Source organism: Ailuropoda melanoleuca, chromosome 1 (genome assembly GCF_002007445.2).
Source record: "Ailuropoda melanoleuca isolate Jingjing chromosome 1, ASM200744v2, whole genome shotgun sequence".
Classification (NCBI taxonomy): Eukaryota; Metazoa; Chordata; class Mammalia; order Carnivora; family Ursidae; genus Ailuropoda; species Ailuropoda melanoleuca.
Genome location: NC_048218.1, coordinates 80,356,248 through 80,382,931, shown reverse-complemented (window position 1 = coordinate 80,382,931; position 26,684 = coordinate 80,356,248). Strand labels below are relative to the sequence as shown.

The window sequence follows — 26,684 nt, the reverse complement described above, 5'->3', positions numbered from 1 at the left end:
CAAGCCTCTTAATTTAATCAGTAATTTACAAGAAATATAGGAGAAAGAGGAACACGTTAAATGGCACCTTAGGAATATACAATCAGCAAAGTCCGGGCTGTGAGAAACTTTATGAAACAAATTTCTTCAACAAATACATCACAAGGGTAAAGGAGAGAGAGAGATGGGGAGGAGGAACCTAGAAATGAAGAGAGATGTAAGAGACACATCAACCTTGTGCAAAGTCTGGACCTTATTTGGATTAGTATTCATTTTAAGTGTGATAATGGTGTTGTGATTATGTTTCAAGAGGAATCCTTGTCTTTTAGAGATATATACTAAAGTATTTGCAGATGAAATGAGAAGAGCACTTCACAAAATTATAAGATCCTATTTTTATAAAAAATATAGAATATAGGCATAAAAAAGACTGAAGGGTATACACCAAAATATTAACAGTTACTATTAATATCTCAGTATATCAGGTATCTTAGGACAATTTATGCTGCAGTAAAAACCCCCAAATCTCAGGCACTGACAAGAATAAATGATTATTTCTCACTCACATTACATGTCCTACAGGGGTCTTCATTCCAAGACCCAGAATGACAGAAGAGCCCTTAGCTGAGATATGCCAGTCTTGTAACAGGAGGAGAAAAAAGATGGCATAGCCTCATAAGGCTCTTAAAACTTCAGCTCACAAGTTGTACGTGCCATTTCCACTCATACTTAATTGGCCAGAGCAAATCATGTGGCAAAATTTGTTGCCAAGGGAAAAATAATCCTCCCATAGACACAGTCTCACAGGGAGAGAAAGGGAAGATACTGTATACATAATGTAAGGAACCACATTTTCTAATAAGACTCTGAGAATTTCCCTTACTTTTTTTTACATACTTAAAAAATCCTCTAAAATGAATAAGTAGCACTTTTGTAAGTTAAAAATTCATTTGTAAAATTGTTGGTTTCCATATTTTAGTTTTAAATTATCATCATTCTTATAAAAATATGAGTCCCTTATGCTTATATAGCACTTAACCATTTACAAAACACTGTCATATCGATTATATTGTTTAATATTCATTTTACAGATGAGGTGCTTCAAATGCATCAGTTCGTTTTTTTTTTATTTTATTTTTATCTTTTTAAATTTTATTTTATTTTATTTTACTTTAATTCCAATATAGTTAACATGCAGTGTTATATTAGTTTCAGGTGTACAATATTCAAATGCATCAGTTCATTCTTATTCACTGCTCTCTGGAGCTTAGCTTTGAACAAGTCCAATTTCCTATCCCGCCTTCCTTGTCCACTGGGCCAGTAAAGGGTCAAGTTCTCGGTGTTCTTGGGTTGATGCATTATTTAACAGGAGGGAAAGAAGAAGGCTGAGTGGAGAGGACCTGGCAGGGAGGGCTGGTCTGACAGCAGTGAGATAGATAGTCCAGTGAGAGTATGGATGGGACAGACCTGCATCCAATGGGGTGCAAACTGCAGAGGAGATGCCCCAGTGTTGAGCTGAGCGTAGCAGGGGTGTGGGGCCTGAAGGGTGGGGGTTGGGGTAGAACTGGTCTTAGAGTGAACCATATTGATTTAGGCTCTGGCCTTCACTCCAGAGCATTCTAGGGGGCACACATCTCCGATTTTTGGGTCAATCCCAATTGCAACATACTATCTTTCCATGCCAGAACACTCATTCCAGTTGTCAGTTTAGAAAACATTGACTGAGGGTCAATGAAATGCTGGAGAAGCTTGAATTCGGCCTCAGACCACCCTGTCTGCCAGCCCTGGCCATTGCCTACAGATCTACTCCTCGCATGAGCAACTGTAGAAACGGTTGAGACTGAGAATTCTAACACCTGTTTAGTTGTTTGCAGATTTTCAGTTCAAAGAGTAAAAATATACAACCGAGACCAAGCCTTGCTGAGCCCTCAGAACCTGTCACCAGAGCCCTATGTGGTCCTGCCCACAGATGTCTATGAGCACTGAAAGGGAACTCACTTTTGTGGCACCCTCCAGTCCAAACAGCAGGTACATGATTCCAGTGTTTGTGTGAGAAGATGGTATGAAAATTAAATAGATCTTCTAAATACATAAACTGTCACTGGGAGGCCACCTAAGAACCTATGGTAGCCACTGGTAACAGTGGTTGAGTCTGGGGAGGGGAACTGGTAGCGGGGGTCGGGGTGGAGGGGAAGACTTACTTTTCACTGTTCACCTGTTAGTACTTCCTTGCTTTGTGTGCCATGTGTTAGAATTCTCTATTTAAAATAAAGTTTCTTATAAAAATAAATAAATAAAGTTTCTCATGAATGGAGAAAACACCAGAAGGTAACACACCAAAATGTTATCCATGTTTATCTCAAATGCAGTTTTACTGATAAAGTTATTAATTTGTCTTTTAGACTTTGCTGTTCAGAACAAATGTTCTACACTGAGCATGAAGTTGTTTTATTTTATTTATTATTATTATTAAAGCGAGAGAAAGAGCACAGGAGTAGGGCGAGGGTGCAGGAGCAAAGGAAAAGGGAGAGAGAGAATCCCAAGCAGGCTCCACACCCAGAGCAGACCCCAAAGTGGGGCACGATCCCATGATCCTGAGATCGTGACCTGAACTGAAATCAAGAGTCAGACGCCCAACCAACTGAGCCACCAAACTGCCCCAACATGAGGCTGCTTTTAAAATCAGAAAAAATAAAATAAATACTTCCTTGCAATTTTCAAGTACACAATGAGAAAATAAAATAAAATGTAAAAAATAAAACAACACCTCCTGTGTGCCAGCCCCTTTATATCACCGGGATAATTTAATCCTCACAACACTATAGAGTAGATATTTATTGTCATTCCTGTTTTATAGATGAGGAAAGGAGGTCCAGAAAAGTGAGGTAATTTCCTCAGGAACCTATAGCTAGTAAGAGGTAGAGCTAAAATTTGAACCAGTCTTATCTGATTCCAAAAATGCATGTTTTTAGACCATTTCAAGCTACCTCAGGTCAAATAGTGTGTGCACAGGACAAGGGCTTGGCAGAGGTCAACCATGATTTGCACACTTCACCAAGGAGAGCTCCAATTATGTGATCTGCCCAAAGGAAGCCTTGGCCGACAAGGTGCTAATTTCTATCCCTGCTTGATGACTACTGATGAGCAAAGAAGGAAACCATGAAAAAGAATCAAACCAAGTCCTCGAGCTCACAGTTGTTAGAAACATTGATTCGAAGTGTCCCTCCCCACCCAGAAACCATTCATCCCTCCATTCATCCACCTGTTAATTTCCAGAATGTGTATTGAACATCTGTTATGTAGTAAACCATCAACCAGTGTTGGGGGTACAGAGCTGAGCAGAAAGAGACACAGTGCCTGTGCTCATTGGACCTGACAGACCACGGGGGGAGGGAGACGTTAATCAAGTAATTGCACAATTGTCAAATTGTAACTGTGACAAATGTTATGTAACAAAGTTCAGTGATTCCACTGTCTGAAAGTAAAGACATAGCCTTATTCTTATCCCTTGCTGTGCACTGTCACCACGACTTGCCCTGATGGAACCCCTCCACAGTCAGACATGTCTGCTCACCTTCCCCAAATGTTCCTAAGCTTGCCTGTCACAGTGCCTTTCTGTGCTCATGCTGTTTCATCAGCCTGGACCAGCTTTCTCCCTCAACAGCATGTTAAAATCCTGCTCTCCTTGCTCGGGGAAATTGGACTCCAGAGCTCCACTTTTTAAGAAAGGACTCAGGATAGCTCACCCCAATTTCAACTTAAAAGGCCCTTTCAAGTTAACCTAAAAAAAGGGGGGGGGAGAGTACCATGACATCACCTTATCTACACAGGGCTGTTTTCTTCATTCAGAGTGTTAAATCTGGGTCCGACGATGGGTTCCGGAGTGTGTGAACTCCTACAATTCAGAGCAATTCTCTGGAAACTGAGTTTACAAGAGACACTGTGAGTTGCTCTCTAGTATCCATGAACCTGAGGACAAAGCCAACACAAGAGGGAGAACCAGGCTGACAGGACCAGAGAGTCTTAATCAGACTGTGCTTTAAGCCTTCCCTGCCTCTGGACATTTTAAATTCCGGGCCAATACTTGCTTAAGAAGAAAGGAGGAGAATGAAATAAAAGGGAAGGGAAAAGAAATGGAGAAACCTACCCATTTATGAGGTTCTTTCTCAAGAACCACTTCCTCTCCTTCTTGGCTTTTCCAGTTGCCCAACATGGAATCAACTCCTCCCTCCTCTGTGCTCCACTGGGCAACTCACTTGCCCCTCCATGGAGCATGATTACATTTCTCCCTTGTACTACGGTCAACCATCTCAAGAGCAGATTCTAGGTCATACTTGTGTTTTTATTTCCAATAGCACCTAGCACAAACTCTGCCAAAAGAAGGGAAGGAAAGAGAGAGAAGGAAAATAGTTTTTGGATACCTCGTATGTATCAACATCTGTGCTAGACACTTTCCCATCTATTTTTTTATTTAATGATCAAATTTTATTTTTTAATGAATATATTTTATTTAGTAAGTAATAATAAAGTAGGTATTAGTACAGACCATTTGCACAGAAGAAGAAATAGAGAATTGAAAGAGTTAGGTGCATTGCCTAAGGTCACACAGCCACTAGGTGGTACAGATGACACTCAAGGTCATGGCTAACTCACTCTTCTCACTGGCCATCACACTGCCTTTGTAACTGTCACATTGTTGAGCTAACAAACTTCCAGGAGAGTCTGAAGAGACCATATGAGGACAAGGGTAGTGGGGATCTCCAAGTAGCCTACATTTCCCCCTAAAATATGCTTCAAGAAACACTTTTGAACATGAGGGGTGTAGACAGCATCCTAACCAGTGGCTGGGAAACTGCTGGTGTGCAGGGCAGTCATGGGAACAGGAAATTGTTTTCTTTACAATATATATGCTTTTTGCTTCTTCATATTCAAGATTACTTGGACTTTAGCGTAGATTTTCTTCCTCAGCCTGTGCCAATGACACATGAACTTGTTTATTAAAGCTAAGCTATGACAGATAATTGCAACAGACAGCCAGCTTCCTGTTTGAGGGGACATGTGAGCAAAAGGTTACAGTCAGGCACCTGACTCTCGAATAGGGAGACTAAAAATACAATCAAAGAAACCACTTGAGACATGGCTGCAGTTCCCATGAGAAGTGTCTGCCTCAATGAGAATGTACCCCCTGTTCCCCATCTCCACTGCCCTTCCTCCGCTTCCCTTCATGCTCTCCAGAATATGGGTCTTAACAGACTTAACCAGTGTAATTCCACATCTCCCTAGAGGTGCCTTCAAATCCACTCCAGAAAAACTGAAGCACTGTTTTGGCCCAAATCAGCAATTCCATTGACCAGAGTCCTCAAGTGACCTTACAGTTATTGCAAAGGGTGTGTAAAGACACTGGTATCTTACCTTCAAGTCCCAACAAATCAGTGTTTGTGAAGAGCATATACTTTGTTTTTTGTTTTTTGTTTTTTTTTTAAGATTTTTTATTTATTTATAAGACAGAGATAGAGACAGCCAGCGAGAGAGAGGGAACACAAGCAGGGGGAGTGGGAGAGGAAGAAGCAGGCTCATAGCAGAGGAGCCTGACGTGGGGCTCGATCCCATAACGCCGGGATCACGCCCTGAGCCAAAGGCAGACGCTTAACCGCTCTGCCACCCAGGCGCCCCAGCATATACTTTGTTGATGAGATTAACAAATCAAAATCATTTGAAATTGTGAATTGCTTGTGAATTTCTTCTCAGACAGTAGTTATGAAAAGTAAAATTGTTCTCCTTTGAGGTGTGTACTGATGTTAAAGAGGGGTCTTCAGGGGCACCTGGCTGGCTCAGTTCGTTAAGTGTCTGACTTGATTTCAGCTCAGGTCATGAACTCAGGGTTATGAGATCAAGCCCTGTGTCAGGCTCCAGGCTGGGAGTGGAGCCTGCTTAGGATTCTCTGCTCCTCCCCCCCACCAAAAAAAAAAAGGAGTCTTCATACTTAAAAATTGTAAATTACCACTATTTGTAATCTTCCATCCCTGCCCCTTTCCCTGTTTCTCAGGTGATACCTCTATTTCAGACCAATGGGAATATGTACCCCCTACTCCCAGGATGTCCTCTGTTCCCTCCAAACTTTCAGTCCTTGCTCTAGACTTGGTTAGGGGTCTGCTGGTCCCTGGAAGCTATATGGGGTGGGCAGGAAAGGGAACAAGACCTGCAAAAGGCTCACTCACGAAGGTGGGGCAGGTGCTGGGGGACTGACACAACTGTAGAGGTACACTGACCTCAAAAGTGGAATCAGAGGGAAAGGAAAGGGTGTGGGAAGTTTGGTCAAGATTCTGGCAACAGACAGTCCCTGAACTGGCAGAGGAGCTAGTGGGGTCCCAACAGGACACTAGCACACAATGGGGGTGGGAGGGAACCACATGGGCCATACTAAGATTCAATGGGCCAGGGTCACAGCTGGAGTTTGTGACTCAGCCCAGGGACAGGATGAAGGCCAGGGAGGGACTAAATGGAATAACTGTGTCTGGGACGTGTTTGATGCTCAGGATATGGGTTATCTGGGGGGTCAGGGGGTTGGGCACAGAAGCAGTAGGGCATCTAAGCAAAGCCAAGTCCTGAGAAGCAGGTCCCTGAGCAGACAGCTGTAATAGGTAAGGTAGCAGGTAGAGAAGGTGGAAACTTAAGTCTCTGATTACAAGTTCTTTTTTTTTTTTTTTTTAAGATTTTATTTATTTGGGGCGCCTGGGTGGCACAGCGGTTACGCGTCTGCCTTCGGCTCAGGGTGTGATCCCGGCGTTCTGGGATCGAGCCCCGCATCAGGCTCCTCTGCTAGGAGCCTGCTTCTTCCTCTCCCACTCCCCCTGCTTGTGTTCCCTCTCTCACTGGCTGTCTCTGTCTCTGTCAAATAAATAATTAAAATCTTTAAAAAAAAAAAAAGATTTTATTTATTTATTTGACAGAGAGAGAGACAGCCAGCGAGAGAGGGAACACAAGCAGGGGGAGTGGGAGAGGAAGAAGCAGGTTCATAGCAGAGGAGCCTGATGTGGGCCTCGATCCCAGAACGCCAGGGTCACGCCCCGAACTGAAGGTAGACGCTTAACAACTGAGCCACCCAGGCGCCCCTCTGCTTACAAGTTCTGTCTGCCTAGAATATGTTTCGTCCAACACAGCTGCTATTTGTTAAAATCCTACTCATTCTACAAAGTCCAGTTCAATGCCACCTCCTCCAGACCCAGAACTTTTTTCTACTCCTACACTCTGCCCTGGGGTCTGGCTGCATTGCTCTGTGGTTTGAAAGCTCAGTGGAAATCCTTGCTTTTGAGGCTTTGGGTGTAGTGAGTGGTGGGTGGCAGGTATGTGGGGTCAGAAGTTCTGGGTTTAAGGGCACCTGGGTGGCTCAGTCGTTAAGCATCTGCCTTCGGCTCAGGTCATGATCCCAGCGTTCTGGGACCAAGCCCTGCATTGGGCTCCCTGTTCAGCGGGAAGCCTGCTTCTCCCCCTCTCACTCCCCCTGCTTGTGTTCCCTCTCTCGCTGCCTCTCTCTGTCAAATAAATAAATAAAATCTTCAAAAAAAAAAAAAGTAGTTCTGGGTTTAGGCCCCAGATCATAGCTTCATTCTTTGATGACCTGCTTTTGATGACCTGAACTCTCTGTGAGCCACAGTTTCCTCTTCTGGAAAATGTTGAGAATAATAAAGCCCATCTTGCAGTCTCACTGTGAGGATACTCCCTGGCCAACCCACTCACAGAAATACTGTCAACATCAGATGGGATCGTGTAGGGGAAAAAATACGATAAACGGTTAAATAAATGTGATCAGTATTCGTAACTTTTATCTTTATTTCCCCCGATAGTTTCTTATAAAGTACCTTGCATGTAGAAAATGGTTAGTAATTTGTGGTAATTAGATAGAAGTAAAAGTCAGAATCTGGTAGCAACATTGGTTTTCATTACAACTAAAACCCATATCTCACTTCCTATATTCTAAAACCTACAGGCAGCAACTAGAGCATTCCAGGCTTTCATACCCAGGGAAGGGATGATAGGATAGACAAAAGAATACAATTTTGGCTTTTGAGTTTCTTTTTTTTTCTTTTTTTAAGATTTTATTTATTTATTTGACAGAGCCAGCAAGAGAGGGAACACAAGCAAGGGGAGTGGGAGAGGAAGAAGCAGGCTCCCAGCCATGCGGGGCTCCATCCCAGGACTCAGGGATCATTCCCTGAGCCGAAGGCAGACGCCTTAATGACTGAGCCACCCAGGCGCCCCAGCTTTTGAGTTTCTAAATACACTTTCAGAATTTATAATAGTGGTTATTACCAATTAGTGATAATAACTGGGCCCTTTGAACTGGAAAAGCCAGAATACCAAAAAGTCTAGGCATAAAGTTTGCATCAAAGCAGTACATGTAGGAGCATGGATGATAATGTAGGAGCCAGCTTTTCCAACACTGATTCCCAGGCCAGGAAGAAAGAGGAGAAAGAGTCTAGTAGTAGAGTGAGAAGCAGGTGTGGGTCCCTGGGACGATGTCCTGCCTCCCAACCCAGGCCAAACTCTAGAGTAAGGGAGATGCAAAAGGCTCCTTAGAGTTGTGGATCTGAGAGCAAAAGAATGTGTGCCTTGACTGCCGAAATGAAATCAGAAAAGCAGCAGTCCAGTAGAGTAGCCACAGAAGAGAAGCTGGAATGTGTTGTTTCTAGATGAAGGGGGTCTATGGCAGTCACTCCAAGTTCCCTATAGTTTCAGATTGGCACAGGAGGGCAAATGGAAGTTTCCTGTGTGTCCTTGAGAGGGACACGGAAGCCACAGAGAGGACTGGCAGACCTGAGGAGGCCTTGCAAATGGGACAAAGAGAATGCAAAGTGATCCACAAAGACTGAGGGCCAGAACAAGGTGGGCCTAAGGATTTTCAGCTGATGTGGTGGGCGGGGGTGTCAATGATCAGAGAGAGACTGATGGGAACACAGATGCTCCAGCAGGTGCCAGCATGGACCAATGATGCAGATAACCATGGTAAGCCTGGGCCAGATGCCTCTTTCTACTATATCCTGGCATTCTGTAAACACCCCTTGTAACTATATAAGCAACCCAGATTCTAAAGAGAGCATTCTGGGATGCCAAGGATGTTCTGGAGCTTGATCTGTGTGGCACTTAATGGTTGCAAGCACATGTAAAAAATAAAAAACTGTATACTTAAGATGTATGCATTTTACTAAATGTAACTTATACCTAAGAATAAAAAAGAGTCACCATTGAGATTAAACACAGAACTGTAAAGACTAAAGAGATGCTGCATGGACAGCCACAGGCTCACTGTTGAGATGGGGACACCTGGTGGCCCCAAGTGTCCTAGTTTCCCCAGAGGGAGTTAGGCATGAAGGGTGACAGCTGTGCCAGTCTTGCCCCCTGACGCAGTTACAGGGCCCCACTGGTTCCCAGAATTTTCCACTGGGCAGCCCTCTCTGAGGCTGCTGATGGCCCCAGCTGCCTTCGGGATCATGGCTTGTTTCAGGCCTCATGCCGAGGGATGGATGCAGCATGTGTAGAGAACACACAGGCTAGCATAAGCAGACAGGAGTGAATTCAGGTTCATCTCTCATTAGCCATGAAACCTTGAACATTTACATCACTGAATTTTAGTTCTCGCATCTCTAAATTGGGGGTAAAAATACCGACCTCATTTTAAATGAAACAGTATAGGCAAGAGTTGCCACACAGTGAATGTTCTGAAAAGCACAGCTATCACTGTGATGTGGATCAGGAAATTAACCCTCATGTCTTATCACTGACTGTGGCCACTCAGCAATACTGGTTGACAAAGGGGGTGTGTGGGAGAGGGTGCATCGGTCAACAGATGGATTTTATCTAGCTAGTAGCAAAGAAATAGTTGGGCTGGTTTCCTTGCTTGGATCAACGGACTGCTCTGATGTTGGGTTGATACAGTCTGTGGGTCCCTGTCAATGACAACAGAAGTTCATCTGTAACTTGCAGTAATGACACCTGCTTTTGCTAGGTGTCTGGCACTTGGTGCTTAAAAATGAAGCAGTTATAAGTATTAACCTGTGGAATACTTCTTCCTCTACCAGCCCACATTTCTTTAAGCCGGTAGTGGGCTTCTTAGCGTCCTCTTAAACCAAGTCAGGCAACTTTTGATGGGGTCTTGAGCAGTTTCTGAGGCAGTCCTCATATTCAGCTAGTAATGAAGAAGAGAAACACATGCCTTCATTGATTCAACAATTCTTTATGTACTATGATCCACAAACTGAGTAAGCCAAGAAGCCAACCCAGGCTATCAGGGTCAGCCACTGACCACATGGCTACCTCGTCCATACAGATCTCAGCCCAGAGCATGTTGTGGCTTGTGTCTTCTCAGGCCCAGGCCAAATGGCCAGGCTCCCACTCTGGCAGCCCCCTTTCCCTCCTCACGTCAGCCCTCAGGACTCAGCCTGATCTCTTTTCCGCTTCTAAGCTCTTCTTCTAATCAGCTGCTCTGTTATCTTAGGCATCCTCTGTCCCAAAACTAAATGAGGGGTGAGCTGGTATCCCTGACCTCACACCTTTTGCTGCCCTGCTGGATAAACTCACAAGCCTTTATTCTCTTTGAGTTTTTAATAATAAAAATGAAAGTAACAAATACGACAAAGTTCTCCAAATGAACGCAGCAGTTCTCCAAAAACTGAAGAATCTTACCAAGTTCTTAGAGCCATTGTCCCAGGTCTACAGTCTCTATGGTTTCTGACTGCCTTGCTCATCTAGATCTCAAGAGCCTGAAGTTCCAACTAAAGTAAGTTCTTGGGGCCCCCACTGGATAACATTCATCTTAAAAACCCTGCCTCCCATGTGAACAGTCACTCAGGCCTTTCCTCGTAGGTCCTTCTTTTACTCTTACCTTTCTAGAAACTACTTGGAGAAAATATGTTTCTCCCCATAATTCACCAATAAATTATGGCTAGATTACTGCAAAGTTCCTCTCTTGGGCAGTTCATTCAGTACCTACCCCACACTAACTTTCCTCCTAAAAGAAACTGTCCCACCCTGGGCCCAGCTGACTGGACCAATGACAACTGACAATGGTCATGGTAACTGACCCCTGGGTTAGCAGTCTTCATGAGGTCAGCAACTTATGAAGTTGCCTCACATGGAAAGCTCTTTTCAAACGGCAGTCGTGGTCACTGGCTGGGTCAATTGAAAGATCTCTTTCTGGACTGGGAAATTCTGGCATAGAAGCAATCAATGGATAATAGCAAGAGAGCTGAAAAGAGAAGGAGAAAGTGAGGGAGCAACTGAGGATCAGCAATGATGTGACAACTAAAAACCTTTACCACCTGATGGGGTAGAGAACACCAACATACTCTGATTCCCATTGATTTCAGTCCCACAAAGGTGGTATCGGTTTCTGTGAATGTTCTAAAATAACAAGATAAAATGTCAACGCTGGCACAATTTTCTCCATCTATAATTCTGAGTTAATTAAATATAGCACCAGTCCAATTCATTCTACTAACCAAGTGTCATATGAACGTGATAAAACAAAACTTAAATCATGGTTTCTTATAATCCTAATCCAGGAAAAAGCAAAGATTTGGGGGGTGGCACAGGAAAATGTTCTCACAGCTCAATGTCAGCCCAGTTTATTCAAGGCACAAACTGTCTGAAGTAAAGTTAAAATTAATGCACAAATGATGGGAAGAAAATTCTATCCAGCATCTATTATGTGCCAGGCATTTTACAAACAGCATCTCATTGAATCCTCATAATAACTTTCCCTAAAAGGTAGGTATTATTATCATCCTAATTTTCCAAATAAGAAAGCTGAGGCTCAGACAATCTAAGTAACCTGTCCACATCCACACAGCAAATAAATGACTGAACTGGGATTTAAACCCAGGTTCTGCCTGACTCGCACCCACATTCTTTCCACTCTACCGCTCTGCCTTATAAGAGACTATTAAGATAACTTGACATGTTTCACTTCTCAGGAGACCCCAACAACATTATGCAGCCATCAAAAAGGCTCTATGCAGGGGCACCTGGGTGGTTCAGTCAGTTAAGCGTCCCACTCAGTTTTAGCTTGGGTTGTGCTCTTGGGGTCATGCTCTCAGGGTCATGAGATCAGCCCTGGGTTGGACTCTGGGCTCAGCAGGGAATCTGCTTGGGAGTCTCTGCCTCTCCCTCTTTCTCTGCCCCTCCTCCCTGCCTGTGCTTGCTCTCTTTCTCTCTCTCTCAAATAAATAAATAAAATCTTTTTTTTTTTTTTAGGATTTTATTTATTTATTTAACAGAGAGAGGGGGCAGTGAGAAAGGGAACACAAGCAGGCGGAGTGGGAGAGGGAGATGCAGGCTTCCTGCTGCGCAGGGAGCCCGATGTCGGGCTCAATCCCAGAACGCTGGGATCATGACCTGAGCTGAAGGCAGACGCTTAATGACTGAGCCACCCAGGCGCCCCTCAAATAAATAAATAAAATCTTAAAAAAAAAAAAAGAAAGAAAGAAAAGTCTCTATGCATACTGATCTGTAACAATCTCCAAAATATATTGTGAAGCCAAAAAAAGCAACATGCAAAATAGGGTGTATAGTGTGCCAACAGTCATGTTTAAAAACTGTAGACAATGAGTGGGAGTGATATACACACATATACACTGCGCATAGGATATGAAGGACAGCAAGACATGGTTAAATGTGAACATGGCAAGATGTTCCACTGTCTCCCCTTCTGTTTTTCTGAATTTGGAACATGGATATGTTTTATCCATTCAAATGAATAAATACTCTTTAAAACCACAAAGTGATTTCAACAACCTATAAACTTCTGTCCCTTGTGGTGCTTTCAAGCATGAAGATATTCCCAGTTTTCTACATCTGAAACTTCAAAGCAAGTCATCCAGAAGCAATAGAAATCAGAAAGTGGGTTAAATAGATACCCAGATGCCCAGAGCACTCTTCTCTTGTTTTCATAAGAATTAACACTCATAGGAAAATGAGTAAAATAGCCTCAAAGAGAAACCTGGTATTTTTTGCCTAGAAAGTGAATGAGATTTGGAAAATTTTGAGGTGAGGGATTACCAGAATAGGGGAATCAATAATAAACAAAGCATGCTCTATCTCTATTCTGTCTCTGTCTTTTTCTTCGTTCCACCTCTGATTAAAACCAAAATCTCTACTGAAGCTCACCACTTGAGAGAAAATGAGGAAGAGGTGGAGGAGGATGAGGACAAGGAGAAACTTTATGCCAAAATAATTTCCAGATACATTAAAGATTTAAGTATCAAAGCTGTGGACATAACAAAACTAACAGAAATTATAAGTGAATAAGTATATAATTAAGCAGTGGGGAAGGTTTTTCTAAAAACATATAACAAAGGCAAAAAACATCAAGGAAATGATCAATAGATCTGATGAAACACGAATTTTAAATTTTGTACATTAAAAAAGTCATAACCAAAAATTATGAGTCAAATAACCAATGGAAAATATTTGCAACATTACAAAACTCTTTACTATCTAAAGCGTTTTTATTAAAATCACCCAAAACTGAAAGGAGAACAAGAAACAGAAACACAAACTCCCTCCTCCATGAAACTGGGAGTTATCAGTAACCCCAAACCACAGACTATGAAGACTGGCAAACGGCTTTGTTGAGAGGAAAGAGGTCAGATCAAGTGCTTACAAAGGAATCTGTCCCTCAGAACCCCAGAAAGCAGAAATATTAAAGTCCCAGGGAAAGAGCAAGGCCAGGACAGGTGGGGCTGATACCAGGGGTAGGTTTAAGAAGGATTTAAGCCTTCTGGGACTCCTCCCCACCTCTTGTGATCTAACAACACCACTCCCACTAGAAAAGAAGATTTATCCTCTGGAGAAACCAGACCAGAGAGGTTCTGGACTGGGGATGCCAGAAACCGAGGAAGACACATGAACACATCATACTGAAAATAAGGAGGCTAAGTAAAGATTTACAAATACGCCCACGACAACACCCACACACCCAGTGTAGAATACAGGCTTATAGCCACCAGGCAAAAGCTGAACTAGATTGAGGCCCTATCTGGGAAGGATTTCCCTGAGGTCAGATTGTTGGAACGGTGGGGGTGGGCGTGGGAAGCGGGATGAGATAGGGCTGCGGAGCGTGAGGTTGCTCAGTTCCTCCTTCCACAGAAAGCAGAGTATTCCCCTGCAGGTTAGTAAGGCTGAAGGGGTAGGCAGTCAGGACAGAGAAAGGGGGAGGGCTGTGTGTGTGTGGGGGAGTAACTGACTTGGACACATCACCAGAAGGCGTGACCAGCCCTGATGGAAGTAACTTGCTCTGTATCTTTAAAATGCCCTGAGGAAACTGAGACAATAAATTGGCAAACAATTATTCAGAACTCATCAGTGCTGTTTCATAAAGTTTCCTCCCTCTTTCTACTCTCCCTTCCTTGCTGGACTCCACAGATCCTGCCTAGGCTCCAGCTTCAACAAAGATAATCCCACTGCCCATGGTCTTGACTCATGGCCCCTTATTCCCCACCATCCCAGACTTTGTTTTGTTTCCCCTTACTACTGACCTATTCAAGAGGATACCACCTCCCAAAGTCCCAAACCATGCACAAGATCCGATGTTTGTCCCAGTCTCTGGGAATGACCGGGCTTGTACCTGGACTCTCATAAATCTCAACATCCTCGGTGAGACATACTCTGCTTAACCCGGCAAAACCAAGTTCAAGGTGTACTTTTAGACCTAGGCAAAGGCGGTAACCAGGGATGGGGCCCCTATGATAACTACAGATGCAACCGATAGAATCTATGGGTCTAATTATTCCATGAAGCTAAATATAATTGTAATCGGATTGAAACAAACACAGCCAAATGGAAACAATAAAACTTAATCCTGAGGGTTCTCTCTTTTATCTTCTGTAAGACCCCTCATGAAAAGAGCTCTTCTTCCACACCCACCACAAAGTGCTGACCAGGCAAGGTCCTGTATGCCTCAAAATCTAGACACTGCTCCCAGAGCGACTGCATGGTGTACTGCAAAAATGTAGCTCCTGGCCTTGGAAAGCCCAGGGTTCAAATAACCCCCTCTCTACACCTTACTCTTTCTACCTGTAAAGTAGGGAGAAGTAACTATCTCCCCAGGTTGTGCTAAGGATTTGAAGTTACATATATGAGGGGTGCCTGGGTGGCTCAGTTGGTTGAGCATCTGGCTTTTGGTTTCAGCTGGGGTTGTGCTCTCAGGGTCATGAGATCGAGCCTCCCATCGGGCTCCAGAATCAGCGCAGAGCCTGCTGGAGATTCCTTCCCTCTCCCTCTCCCTCTGCTCCTCCTCCTGTTCACACTCTTGCTCGCTCGCTCTCTCTCTCAAATAAATTTTTTAAAATCTTTAAAAAAAAAAAAGTTACACATATGAAGTGATGGCTGGAACCCCTGGTTCCGATCAGGCTTCTGCAAATTGTAGTCATTGTAGTCAGGAACCAAGTATAGATTCCAAGCACCATGCTGTCCTGGCTTGATGGCATTAAGAAGTTAATGCTACATCTCACCACCTCTCAGAAAATTTCCAAAGAACCCTCTTCTGACTTTCAAGTAAGTATGTGTGTGTGTGTGGAGGGGGTGTGGTGTATGTATGTGTGCCAGGTATGAGCTTGGGAGCCAGTCCAGGCAGATCTCTGAGTCGCTGCTTTCCCCTGCTCCAGAGGAGAGCACTGAGACTGTTCACACACCTGGAAGAGGTTAGCAGCTTCCAGGACCCGCTGCACATTCTGCTTGGTGATCAGCGCCTTGCTGGTGTACGTGTAGTCCAGAAGAGTGTGCATGGTCTCAGCATCAACACCTTTGATAATGATCCTCTTCTCGTACTTTTCCTTTAAATCGTTGCAGAACATGGCCCTGGAAGAGAGATGAGCGAATGTGAGTCCTACCCTGATTGTTAGTTCTAGGTCTAAACAGATCCCCCTCACACCTATCTGCCCCCAAGGAGCAGCGAGGTTCCCAAGGTCAGGGCCTGGGATGATTGCTCTCTGTTCCTCCAACACCCAGCACACACCAGACATTCAATCGATACTTCCTGAACTGTCCTGCCCTGCTATGCCCAGCTGTGGTCCCTACAGCAGTCCCAGATCTGAAGGGGCAGTAGGAGCCGTACTGGCCAAACTGGTGGGATCTAGAACTACTTTACTGTACCAAAGAACTCCTGCAATGGCTCAGAGTGCTGGAGATTCTTCTGGGAGCAGTGTGGGGTCCCTCCCCTGCCCAGGCCTTATCTGTACTTTCTCAATGACTAGGTACCCCAAAACAGGGTTTCTGAATTTATTCTCAGTTCTCATTCCAGCTTTCTTCTGGCCTGGAGGACTGGCCCCACACCCAGGCCTGGCCAGCTGGGGCTCAAATGCTGGAAGGGATTTAAATATCAGGCAGTCTCTGGACTTCGTTGTGTCACCCTAAAATTCATATATTGAAGCCCTAACCCACCAACGTAGATAGCGCTTTTAGGAGATAATTAAGGTTAAATGAAGTTGCAAGGGGGCAGGGGTCCTAATCCAATAGGACTGGTGTCCTTAAAAGAAGAGGAAGAGACACCAAAACTCTCTCTCTCTCCGCCATGTGAGCACACAGTGGCTGTCTGTAAGCCAGGAAAGTCTCACCAGAAGCTGACCATGTTGGCACCCTGATCTTGGACTTTCAGTCTCTAAAATTGTAAGAAAATACATTTCTGTTGTTGAAGCCACCCAGTCTATGGTATTTTTTATGACAGCTCTGGCTGGCTTATACAGACGTTCTCTCCCCCAGCCTCTCGTACTTCAGAATCTAGGAGGGACACATACGCACAAATAATAGTTTACAAAGGTCAAAAAGATTTACAAAGTGCTGTGCTGGCCAGGGATGGCTGCTCATGGAGAAGGAAAATGTAGCTATGTGACAACTGTGGATGGGACTTCCAGGTAATAAACACGGGAAGCAGATGCAAGCATGTGGGGCATGCAGAGGATCTAGCAGGCAGATGGTTTGGCTGGAGCCCCGGGGCTATGAGAGAGGGTGGGGAGAGATCAGTGCAGCCAGATAACCTGGGTCCTGATTGTGGAAGGTACTGGAGGCAGGCTAAGGAGTTAGGTTTTCATTCAGTGGGCAATGTGGAGCCATTGAAGGGAGCAGAAGCAGACTCAAAAAGAACATTTTAAACAGGTGTGTTCTCACTTTAGTTTGCTGGTGACAGGTGCCTTTAGAGTAAAGCATTAAATGCACCCAAACAGAACTGGGAGGCTTGCGACAATGCCAAACCCTCATCCCAGAAGCCGTACTAATTGAGGCAGTCCTCATCCTGCTAGGCGACTGGACCTCCTGAACTTGACAGGTAAACAGGACCCTTAGAGAGCCATTATCTCCCAACCAAGTCATTGAAATGGAAAGGTCCCAGGGTCAAGCCCTGATGATAGAATGCACTTCCCCAACTGGGACTTCCATGCCAACACAGAGGGATTTACCCCTAAATCCTGCTCTTTCTCCCTTCTCCACACCTCCTTTTTACCTCTGGGGATCCTCCGTGTTTCTTTCCCCCATTTCCTAATCTGCAAAACAAAGGTAACTGCTTCTGCTTTCCCAGGAACAATCATAGACATCAAAAGTCAAAAGTCCCCAGAAAGAGAGAGATTGAGAAAAAGAGAGAGAAAGAAGAGAGAGAAATCACTTGACTAGCTGACTTTTGAACCTTTTGTTTTAACCAATGAGATCTTCTCCCTAGGGTCTACTTATGTCCTTCCCAGATCCTTATTATAATCAACAGTAATCCTCCCACCCTTCTCTCCCTCCTCCTCTTCCCTCAACTGGCCTCTTTCTCCTTGAGAATATGACAGCAAGCAAGAAAGAACAAATGGGAATTCTGCAAAGTTACTAAATCCCAACTTGGAAGCAGAGGCAGTGATGTCATTTGGGCAGATGACTGATTTACAAACCACTTTTGTCAGCCATAAATCCTCTTGGCCAGAAAGGCAAAGAGCCATCTGCAGAACCACGTGCCTTTTAAAGTGGTATCACACAGGACTCAGCTTGCCTCCTCCTGATCCCATAAAGAACCCGGACATCACAGCAAGCACACAATTTCATCCCAGCTCAGCCTGTCCAGGATCTGGACAACTTCACTTGCTAAACCTCCCTTTTTTTCAGTCCCTAGAGCCGCGTCGCCCAATAGAAATATAATGCAAGCCATATGTGTAATTTCAGATTTTCTAGTAATGATGTTTTTAAAGGTAAAAGGAAATAAAATTAATTTTATTTAACCTGATACACCTCAAATATCATTTCAACATGTGATAAATATTTTTAAATTATTAATGAGATAATTTACATTCTTTTTTCCACACTGAGACTTCAAAATCCTTCATGTATGTTTTGTACTTAAAACACATCTTGATTCAGACCAGTCATAATCCAAATGCTCAATAGCTTTACGCAGCTAGTGGCTATTCTGTAACATAGCACAGCTCCAGAGCATCACCAGCAATCATCTTAGGGGGTGAAGTGAATGCCACCCACATGAATGTCATGTACATCAACGTGGAAAACAGGACATCTGGCAGGAGAGTGTGGGCAGTGCTGATGGGGTTGAATGAAGCTTCACATAACTGAGGCACCATATCGACAGAGTCCCACCAAGTGAAATATAGAAATGCTATTTCACCTACAATGTGATTTTAAGATTAGTAAAAAGTGAATTTTTGAACCTATATGTTCCAATGAAAACTGGAAGAGTCCAAAAGAGAGATGTTTTATTATTAAATAAGATAGGTATATAAATGTCTAATTCAACGCCTTGCACTTTGAGCGGCTCTTTTGAAGTCTATGTATTTCCCATGTGACACAATTACTGGGATCTCTGGGGTCATCTGGGCTCTTGATCAGGCTATCACTGCTAGACACAGCTTCTGAATTCTCTCTTGGAATCAGTCACCGAATAATAATCCTGCTCCAGCTCAGCCCCTGCCTGAGTGGGACTTGATTGCCCAGAAGCTGACCCTTGTGAGATAGTGATGTGTTAGGGATATAGGAAGAGCAGGACAGGGGAAGGGGGGAGGTCAAGCAAGATAAAAGTTGTATACAAAGTAACTTCCACCTGATCCTACGTGGGACCACTGGAGAATACACTTCAGAGTTGTCCCCACAAGAGGCAAAAAAGCTGGTCTGTGATTCTCCAGCACCTGCCGACAGTCTTAGTTATGGGCTGCCCCAGAAGTAGGTAAATTCTCAGGCACTTCTGGCTTTCTGTGTGTGTGTAGTGGATGTGTGCACAAGCAAAGGGGCTCCAGGAGCCTAGGAGAGGGCAGGAAGAAGAGCCTGCAGTGCTGGCTGTTGGAAGGCAAAGGGTGCTGTGGTCTAGTCTACTGATGCTACCTCACTACATGACTTAGTACAAGTGAGCAAACCTCAGCCTTCTTGTATGTAAACTGATATAATAATAGTCCCTACCCCACTGAGTTGTTGGGAAGAGTAAGTAAGATAACATAAACAAAGTGGTTAGCACAATACGCAGCACTTACTAAGGGAAGGCATTTTAGAACAGATCAGAGGAATCTTGGCAGGCTAGTGGGAGATACTTGGAATAGGCAGGCCCATCATACTCTGCCTTGCAACTCTTGACTTGCCAGCATTTGGCCTGGTGCCTATCGGGTAAGTGGGTGTCAGAGTAACTGCACTGCTGTCCACTGCCCCTCCAGAATGGAGTTAGGGCTCAGGCTACACACAGTCTGGTCCAGAGACATTAGCACGGTGCCTGTCACATGGTAGGAGCTCCATAAATGTTCATGGGAGAGAGAAAAGAAGTGCTCTAAAGACAGAGCCCTCTCTCTAGGGCTCTTTTTGCCTGCTTTGGCTCCCAAAGTCCCAACATTTCTCTGCTCTCCTCTGAGACTTTGTCACTGCTTTTCTGTCACTTAAATACACTCTCCTGGGTCATGATCATGCTCAATACCAACAGGGTGAAACTAGAAAGATCTACATATTTCTCATAAACCAAACTCCCAGGCCTCCTGCTGCGCTCTTGGGCAGTCCATGGAAACACTTAGGCAAAGCTGGGACCCCATGAAAGGGATACAACCTATGTAAGATGGGTCAACCCTAGATTTCCACTTTAATAACAGTAATCTCTTAGGTTTATGTTTGTAACACTCTGTAGGACAAAGAACAGTACCTTCTTTGATTACTATACCCAATTTATAGCTGATAGACTATAGAGGTAGAAGTTAAATGAATTGGCCAAGGCCATACAGGTTGTCAGCAATAGAATGGAGATGAGAATCTAGGACTTTGGGCTCTTAGTCTGGAGCTCAACAGTGCTGAAATCAAGAAAATCAGCAGGAGTTCAAGGCCACCTTTGGGGGGGGGTGTCAACTGAATGAGAGCACCATGTGAACTGGACCAAGTTTCACTCTCTGAAAAAAAAGCTGAGTTACTTGCTAGTATTTACCCCTTGGCTTATGCTCAAGATAAATAAAATTTTTTTATAATAAAAAATACTTTCTAGACAGACACTGACCAATTCTCATGAGATTCTTGTAAAACAGAGGTAGCTATTAAGATCCTCATTTTATAACAGAAATAGTCTCAAGCAGGGAGCCAGTTGCCCAATACTCAGCACTGAGTCAGTGCCAATCCTAAAATAGAGGCTGGGCGAGTAAGCTTCTCTCCCACAATAGCCATAAAAACCTCCATGGGCCCGAGAGTCTCCTGGAATGAAGTCAGGGTGTGGCCCCAAACACGGCCTGGGCGACACTCTTTTCCAAGCTCTGCCAGCCTTACTTTTCAGTCATTCAGGTCTCCACTCAGGAGTCACCTCCCAGAGAGGCCTTCCCTGATGTTGCCCCCAATCTAGTCACTCCCTAATATCTTCACTTCCTTTCTCTTTCTTTACAACCTGTCACAACCTGAAATTAACTAGTTTAACAGCGGTCTCCCCACTACAACATGAGTTGAGTGAGGGCATGGATTGTGCCGTGCTTATCACTGTATCCCTGGGGCTAGAACAGTGCCTGGAGCCTAGAAGGGACTCAGTAAATATTTGGGAGAGAAAATGAATGAGTGAATGAATGAACAAATGAACTTGTCCTTCCTAACACCTATGTGTTTACCTTTGACAGGAATCTGCCCCTCCAAAAATATTAAACTCCCTTGGGAGAATCAGGCTGAGGAGGCCTGCCTTATGTGCCCTCCACCCCCATACAGAACTCCCATCACACCCCCAAGTCCAGGGTCTGGAGCTTGGAAAGGACACAGCCACACTGGAACATTCTGCTTAGACCTCTGATGAGTGCTGACATGCCCCTGCAATTCCTAAATGTTACCAACTCAGAATCTTTCACCCACTCCAATATTACTACGGTTCATTGCCCTCCCTGGGCCTCCACACCTGCCTTTGAACCCCCTGCCTCCTATACCTGTAAGCCCAATCACAGGCCCATAGATCAACACCCACCCAACCATCCCCACTCTCTCATTCCTAGACTAGTTCCACCCATGCTTCCCCCTGCTCTGTTCTTCTTTTAATCCTCTCACTATCTCATTTATCCCTGAAACTAACTCTGCACCAGTGAGACATTCTGCATTGGAATAGCTCTAACACTGGTTAACTGAGTTAAATTCTATTTAAGAATATGAATGTTGGGGCACCTGGGTGGCTCAGTTAAGTGTCTAACTCTTGATTTCAGCTCAGGTCATGATCTCAGGGTTGGGAGATTGAGCCCCACATTGCACTCCGTGCTGAACATGGAGCCTGCTTGGGATTCTTTCTCCCCTCTCCCTCTGCCCCTACTCCCCTCCAAAAAAAGAAAGAATATAAATGTTGATGTGTATACAATTGGTTAATTTTTTTTTTAATTAGTAATCATGTACTGCTCAATGAACACTACCATTAAGAAGAGATTTTTTGGATATAAACCCAATGTAGATGGTCAAAGGGGTCTCTACTGTAAAAAAAAGTAGAGTCAGAAGATGTAGGGGTGACCTAGCTTGGGATGACAACACTTCTGATTGTCCCTAGCACCTCTAAGCTGAGGGCACCAAAACCTTTCACCTGCCATTTCCTATCCAAGAGAAGGACATAAACATTTGGCTTAGCCCCATCTGACCTCAAGGTGCTCCCTAAGCCTTACGATGTCCCAACACTGGAGGTCCTTTTTTTTTTTTTTCTTTTTTAGAGAGAGAAAGAGCCTATGAGCAGGTTGAGGAAGGGGTTGGGGGAGGAAGGGGCAGAGGGAGAAGGAGAGAGAAAATCCCAAGCAGGCTCCACGCTCAGTGTGGAGCCCAACGAGGGACTCAATCTCACACCCCAAGATCATGACCTGAGCTGAAATCAAGAGTCTGACACTTAACCAACTGAGCCACCCAGGTGCCCCCCAACACTAGAGTTCTGCCCACATCCTTGGCCTACAGATACTCCAGCCTTAAAGCCAGTGGATCTCAAAGTATGTCCCTGGACACTTGCATTGGAATTCCTGGTGTGGTTGTTAAGAATGCAGAAGCCTGGGGCACCTGGGTGGCACAGTGGTTAAGCGTCTGCCTTCGGCTCAGGGCGTGATCCCGGTGTTATGGGATCGAGCCCCACATCAGGCTCCTCTGCTATGAGCCTGCTTCTTCCTCTCCCACTCCCCCTGCTTGTGTTCCCTCTCTCGCTGGCTATCTCTATCTCTGTCGAATAAATAAATAAAATCTTAAAAAAAAAAAAAAAAGAATGCAGAAGCCTGAACTCCACCCACCCCAGACCTGCTGAATCAAAATCCCTGGCAATGGGGCTGAGAATATGAATTTTATTAGACTCCCTCAACCCCACCTGCTATTCTTTGGCAAACCAATGTTTAAGAACCAATACCCTAGAGAGAGGTCCCCTCACTTCCCAACACAAGCCCCTTTGGCTCACCTTGAGAAGGAGGAGATTGCACAAAGCTCCAGGTCAAAGAAATAACTGACTGTGGTGCTGGGACAGACGTGCCCTTGAAAATCCTCCCTCCCTGTAGATTCTCCCTTTCACCTTCTGAGCTCCAGCCTCCTAGAATTCCATGAGGCCTAAGACTGCCTCCCAAACTGGGGGTGGGGGGTGGCACACAGCCTCAGATGGAAGCTGGCCTTACGCTGGCCTTTTAAGTCTTTCTCTCGATTAGGTGTATAGATGGGGCCCCTGCAGCTTATATTCAAGTAACACAGTTCATTAGAGCTAGGAGTTCTGAAACAGGATGTGGTGCCAAAGCCCTATTAATAATAAATAGTGTGTAATTCTCTGTTCTTACCTGCTGTTCACATGTAACTCTCACACACCTGGAGGGGAGCCCTCAGAGATGAATTTGGGGGTTCATGGCCATCTTTAGAGACATGACTAACCACATGCTGCCATCTCTACCTGGGGCCTGGAGTCAGCTCCCTGAGCCCCCAGCTGCTGGCTGAGTCTTGGCTCCAAAACAACAGATGAGCTAGAATCCTAGAGCTGCCCCCACCTGACTCTAAACATCAAACCTTGAAAAGAACTGCTGTCTGCCAAACTCCCTAAGCTCAGTACCCCTCAAAGACACTGCACATGGACCCTCTGAAGACCAGAACTCCAGCTATGTTTCTACAGAACCGTGTTCCTCCCAGCCGCACTGGACCGTTGCTGAGGCCTTAGTGTGCCATGTAACTCAGTCCACCCAAATGTATTACAGAAAGAAGGGCTTGTTCTGTCCTGCAAGGTCAAGCAGGATAGAACATCAATCACAGCAAATGCTTATGGCCAGGATTCAGCAATGATTCAACTACAAAATATAGTAGGCAGTTCTTATTTTGCCTGTCCAACATCATTCCTAATCTTTTTAGTAGGCATACCCAGATTTTCCTTTGGGAAACTCTCTCTCCTCCAATATCAGTCCGGGAGGTTTGGAGGGAGCCAGCTCCACCTCCTAGACCAAGGGTGAGCATAGTGCAAGTCACATATTAATCTCCTATGCCACAGGGAGCAGTTCATGAGTGGGCACAGGAAGAAGCCAGTCCAAAGCCAATTCTAGAACTTTCTCCGGAACCACTGGAAAAGAGAAGTTCTCTGCTGTAATGGCTGAGGCGGGAGAAATAGAAGTTTGGAGTTACTGGGTATTTTCTTGCCTCCATGTGTGAAGACCCTCCCTGACAGAGAAACCAACACAGAGAAAAAGTAGAGACAAGAGACAGCAAAAGAAACTGAGTCCTGATGACATTATGTGAACACAAGGATCGAACGAGACCTAAAATCAATCCCCTTGAACTTTTAAATTATGTGAGCAAATAACTTCTATTTTTAATATGTTTGAGCCAGTTTGAACTGAGTATCTGCCATTTGCAATGAGGAGTCCTGACTGACACAATTAGACAAATGGATAATGAATCACAAATGGGCTCAAATGCTAAAGAAGACTGTATTAAAAGTACCCAGAAAATGAAATGTTAATGTACTCTCAATATTGCCATTCAATGCCCCTCAGAGTCTGGTCTGTGCACCCCCTACCCCATCCCCTGATGCTGCTATGCCCAACAAACACAGTTTCCAGCATGTGCCTCTGTTTACCTCAACAGCCTTGGGCTAGACAGACTTCTCTATGTATACTCCACATAACCTCTTTTTTTTAAGCCTATTTTTAAGTAAACTCTAAGCCCAACGTGGGGCTTGAACTCACGACCCCAAGATCAAGAGTCGTATGCTCTACCAACTGAGCTAGTCAGGTGCCCCTATATGGGCTATTTTTAATGAGTCTTCTCCTCTATTAGATTTATAAGGCTCTGAAAGGCAAGGGCTGGATTTTATTTCTCTCTCAATTATTTGCTGGCCCATAATAGACATTTAATATTTGTTGGATGGATGGACGGATGGATGGATGGACGGATGGATGGATGAGAGGACTGGTGGATGGGTAAGTGGATAGAAGGAAGCTACACATGCAGTGCCATCCTGTACTTGGTCCTGCCAGCCAAGTGGATTTGCCTACTTTATACCACACTCTCCAAACCCACATTTCTCCTCTAACTGCCATGAGAATAAATAACAATGAGCTCCTGGTACAAAGTGTGTGTATCGAGAGCTGTATTATCTAGTGATTCTAGATTCATCCCACGATGTTTACCCTAAGCCCTCCTGCCTTAGATCTTATGATACAAAACATGGTGGTTTTTTCTGTCTTAATTTGCTTTGGCACATATTCCATCTCCTTGCCAGAGATGAAACCTGGTTTCCCCTAACAAAACACCACTTCCCTCTTCAATGAGGTCTGCTCTGATTCTCACTTCCCACTAGGCCATGAGCAGGGTCAGCATTTGTGCTTACAGCCCACTGCCACATCCTGACCAGGCTGTTGTCCTAGACGCTCCTTATCACCCCCCTTTTCCAAACACGTTCCATCCCAACCTCCAGGATCCCATGCTGGCTTCCTTATGAATTCCATGTCATTATCCAGAAGTCATGGATCAGCCTCTTCTTTGTGATTTTTCTGAGCATTCCCTCGTTCTGATCACTTGGAAACATGTGAACTGTCACTGGCCCCAATCCTCACCCCAAGGTATTCCCAAGTCATAAAGGTTATCTCAGTTGTGACATAGCAAATGTTATCATCTATGTGTTCCAGACTTCTCCCTCCACTAGCTGACATGGAGGACTCTGGACTGCCAGGCCTGGTCCTTGGGCTTTTGTGATACAGATCCAGAGGGACAGGGGAGAGGAAGACAGGAGATCCTCCAGGGGGGAGTAGAGAGAAATTTTAAAGCCAAAGGTGAAGAAGGAGCTACCATAGATTGAGCTATACTCAGGACTGCTCAGGTGCTAGAGTTGGGGCTGAAATCCAGCCCCCGCTACACCCCCTAAGCCTCGTGCCCTAAGGAGGACTGCGACAGTCCCCAGAGAAGAGGACATCTATTTCTAACTGGTCTTCCCAAACAGAACTTTTTTTTGTTTTAAGGTTTTATTTATTTATTTGCCAGAGAGAAAGAGAGTACAAGCAAGGGAAGCAGCAGGCAGAAGGAGAGGGAGAAGTAGGCTCCCTGCAGAGCAGGGAGCCCAATACAGGGCTCAATCCCAGGCCCCTGGGATCAGACATGAGCCGAAGGCAGACACTTAACTGACTGAGCCACCCAGGCGCCCTGTGAATGTCAGTGTAAGTTCTACTTGACCCTGGACCTGATACATCATATGCAAACCTGCTGGCAGGTAAATGTATAGATCCTTAAGTGTCTCCTCAGAAAGGGTTATGATGCAACTTTTGGTTTGATTGTGGTTTTCTTTTTATTGTGTTTTAAAGTCATAGCAGTATTAGCACTCCTGTAATTACTGTGGCTTTAAAGTTTTCCAAAAAAGTTAGATGTAATAGAAGAATGTCTGCTCTTACAGCTTGTAGAGGATGTGTAGGTTGCCTAAATGATATTTTTTCATAGCAAGGGAGACTTATCTTTATACAAAAATGGCCTCTCCAGGGGTACCTAGCTGGCCATCAGTACCTAGCTTGACCTCAGTGTCATGAGTTCAAACCCCATGTTGGGCCTAGAGCTTATTAAAAACAAAAACAAAAACAAAAAGCTTCTGCAAAAGAACTTAAAGTGGCTTATACTAAAGCCTCAGAGATATTATAAAATACAAACCAGTAGCAATAAAAAGTAAGAAGGTAAGATCTAAGTATTTAAAGCAGGAGGAGAATATATCACTGAAACCTAGGCTAAGGAAAGCTCGTGCACTGAGCCTCCTGACAGCCAAAACAAAGACAGAAGTATAATAAGTT

At 44.5% G+C, this 26,684-nt stretch overlaps 1 protein-coding gene across 2 annotated transcripts in view; it reads right to left on the bottom strand.

The window, feature by feature from the left end:
* The window catches only part of KLHL6 (kelch like family member 6), an 82,438-nt gene that overhangs the window by 46,665 nt on the left and 9,089 nt on the right, over positions 1-26,684 (bottom strand). For both annotated transcript variants that reach the window (XM_011220347.3, XM_002915705.4), the window contains exon 2: positions 15,666-15,831. In XM_011220347.3, the coding sequence (XP_011218649.2) occupies positions 15,666-15,831 (166 nt within the window). The remainder of the gene's footprint in view (positions 1-15,665; positions 15,832-26,684) is intronic.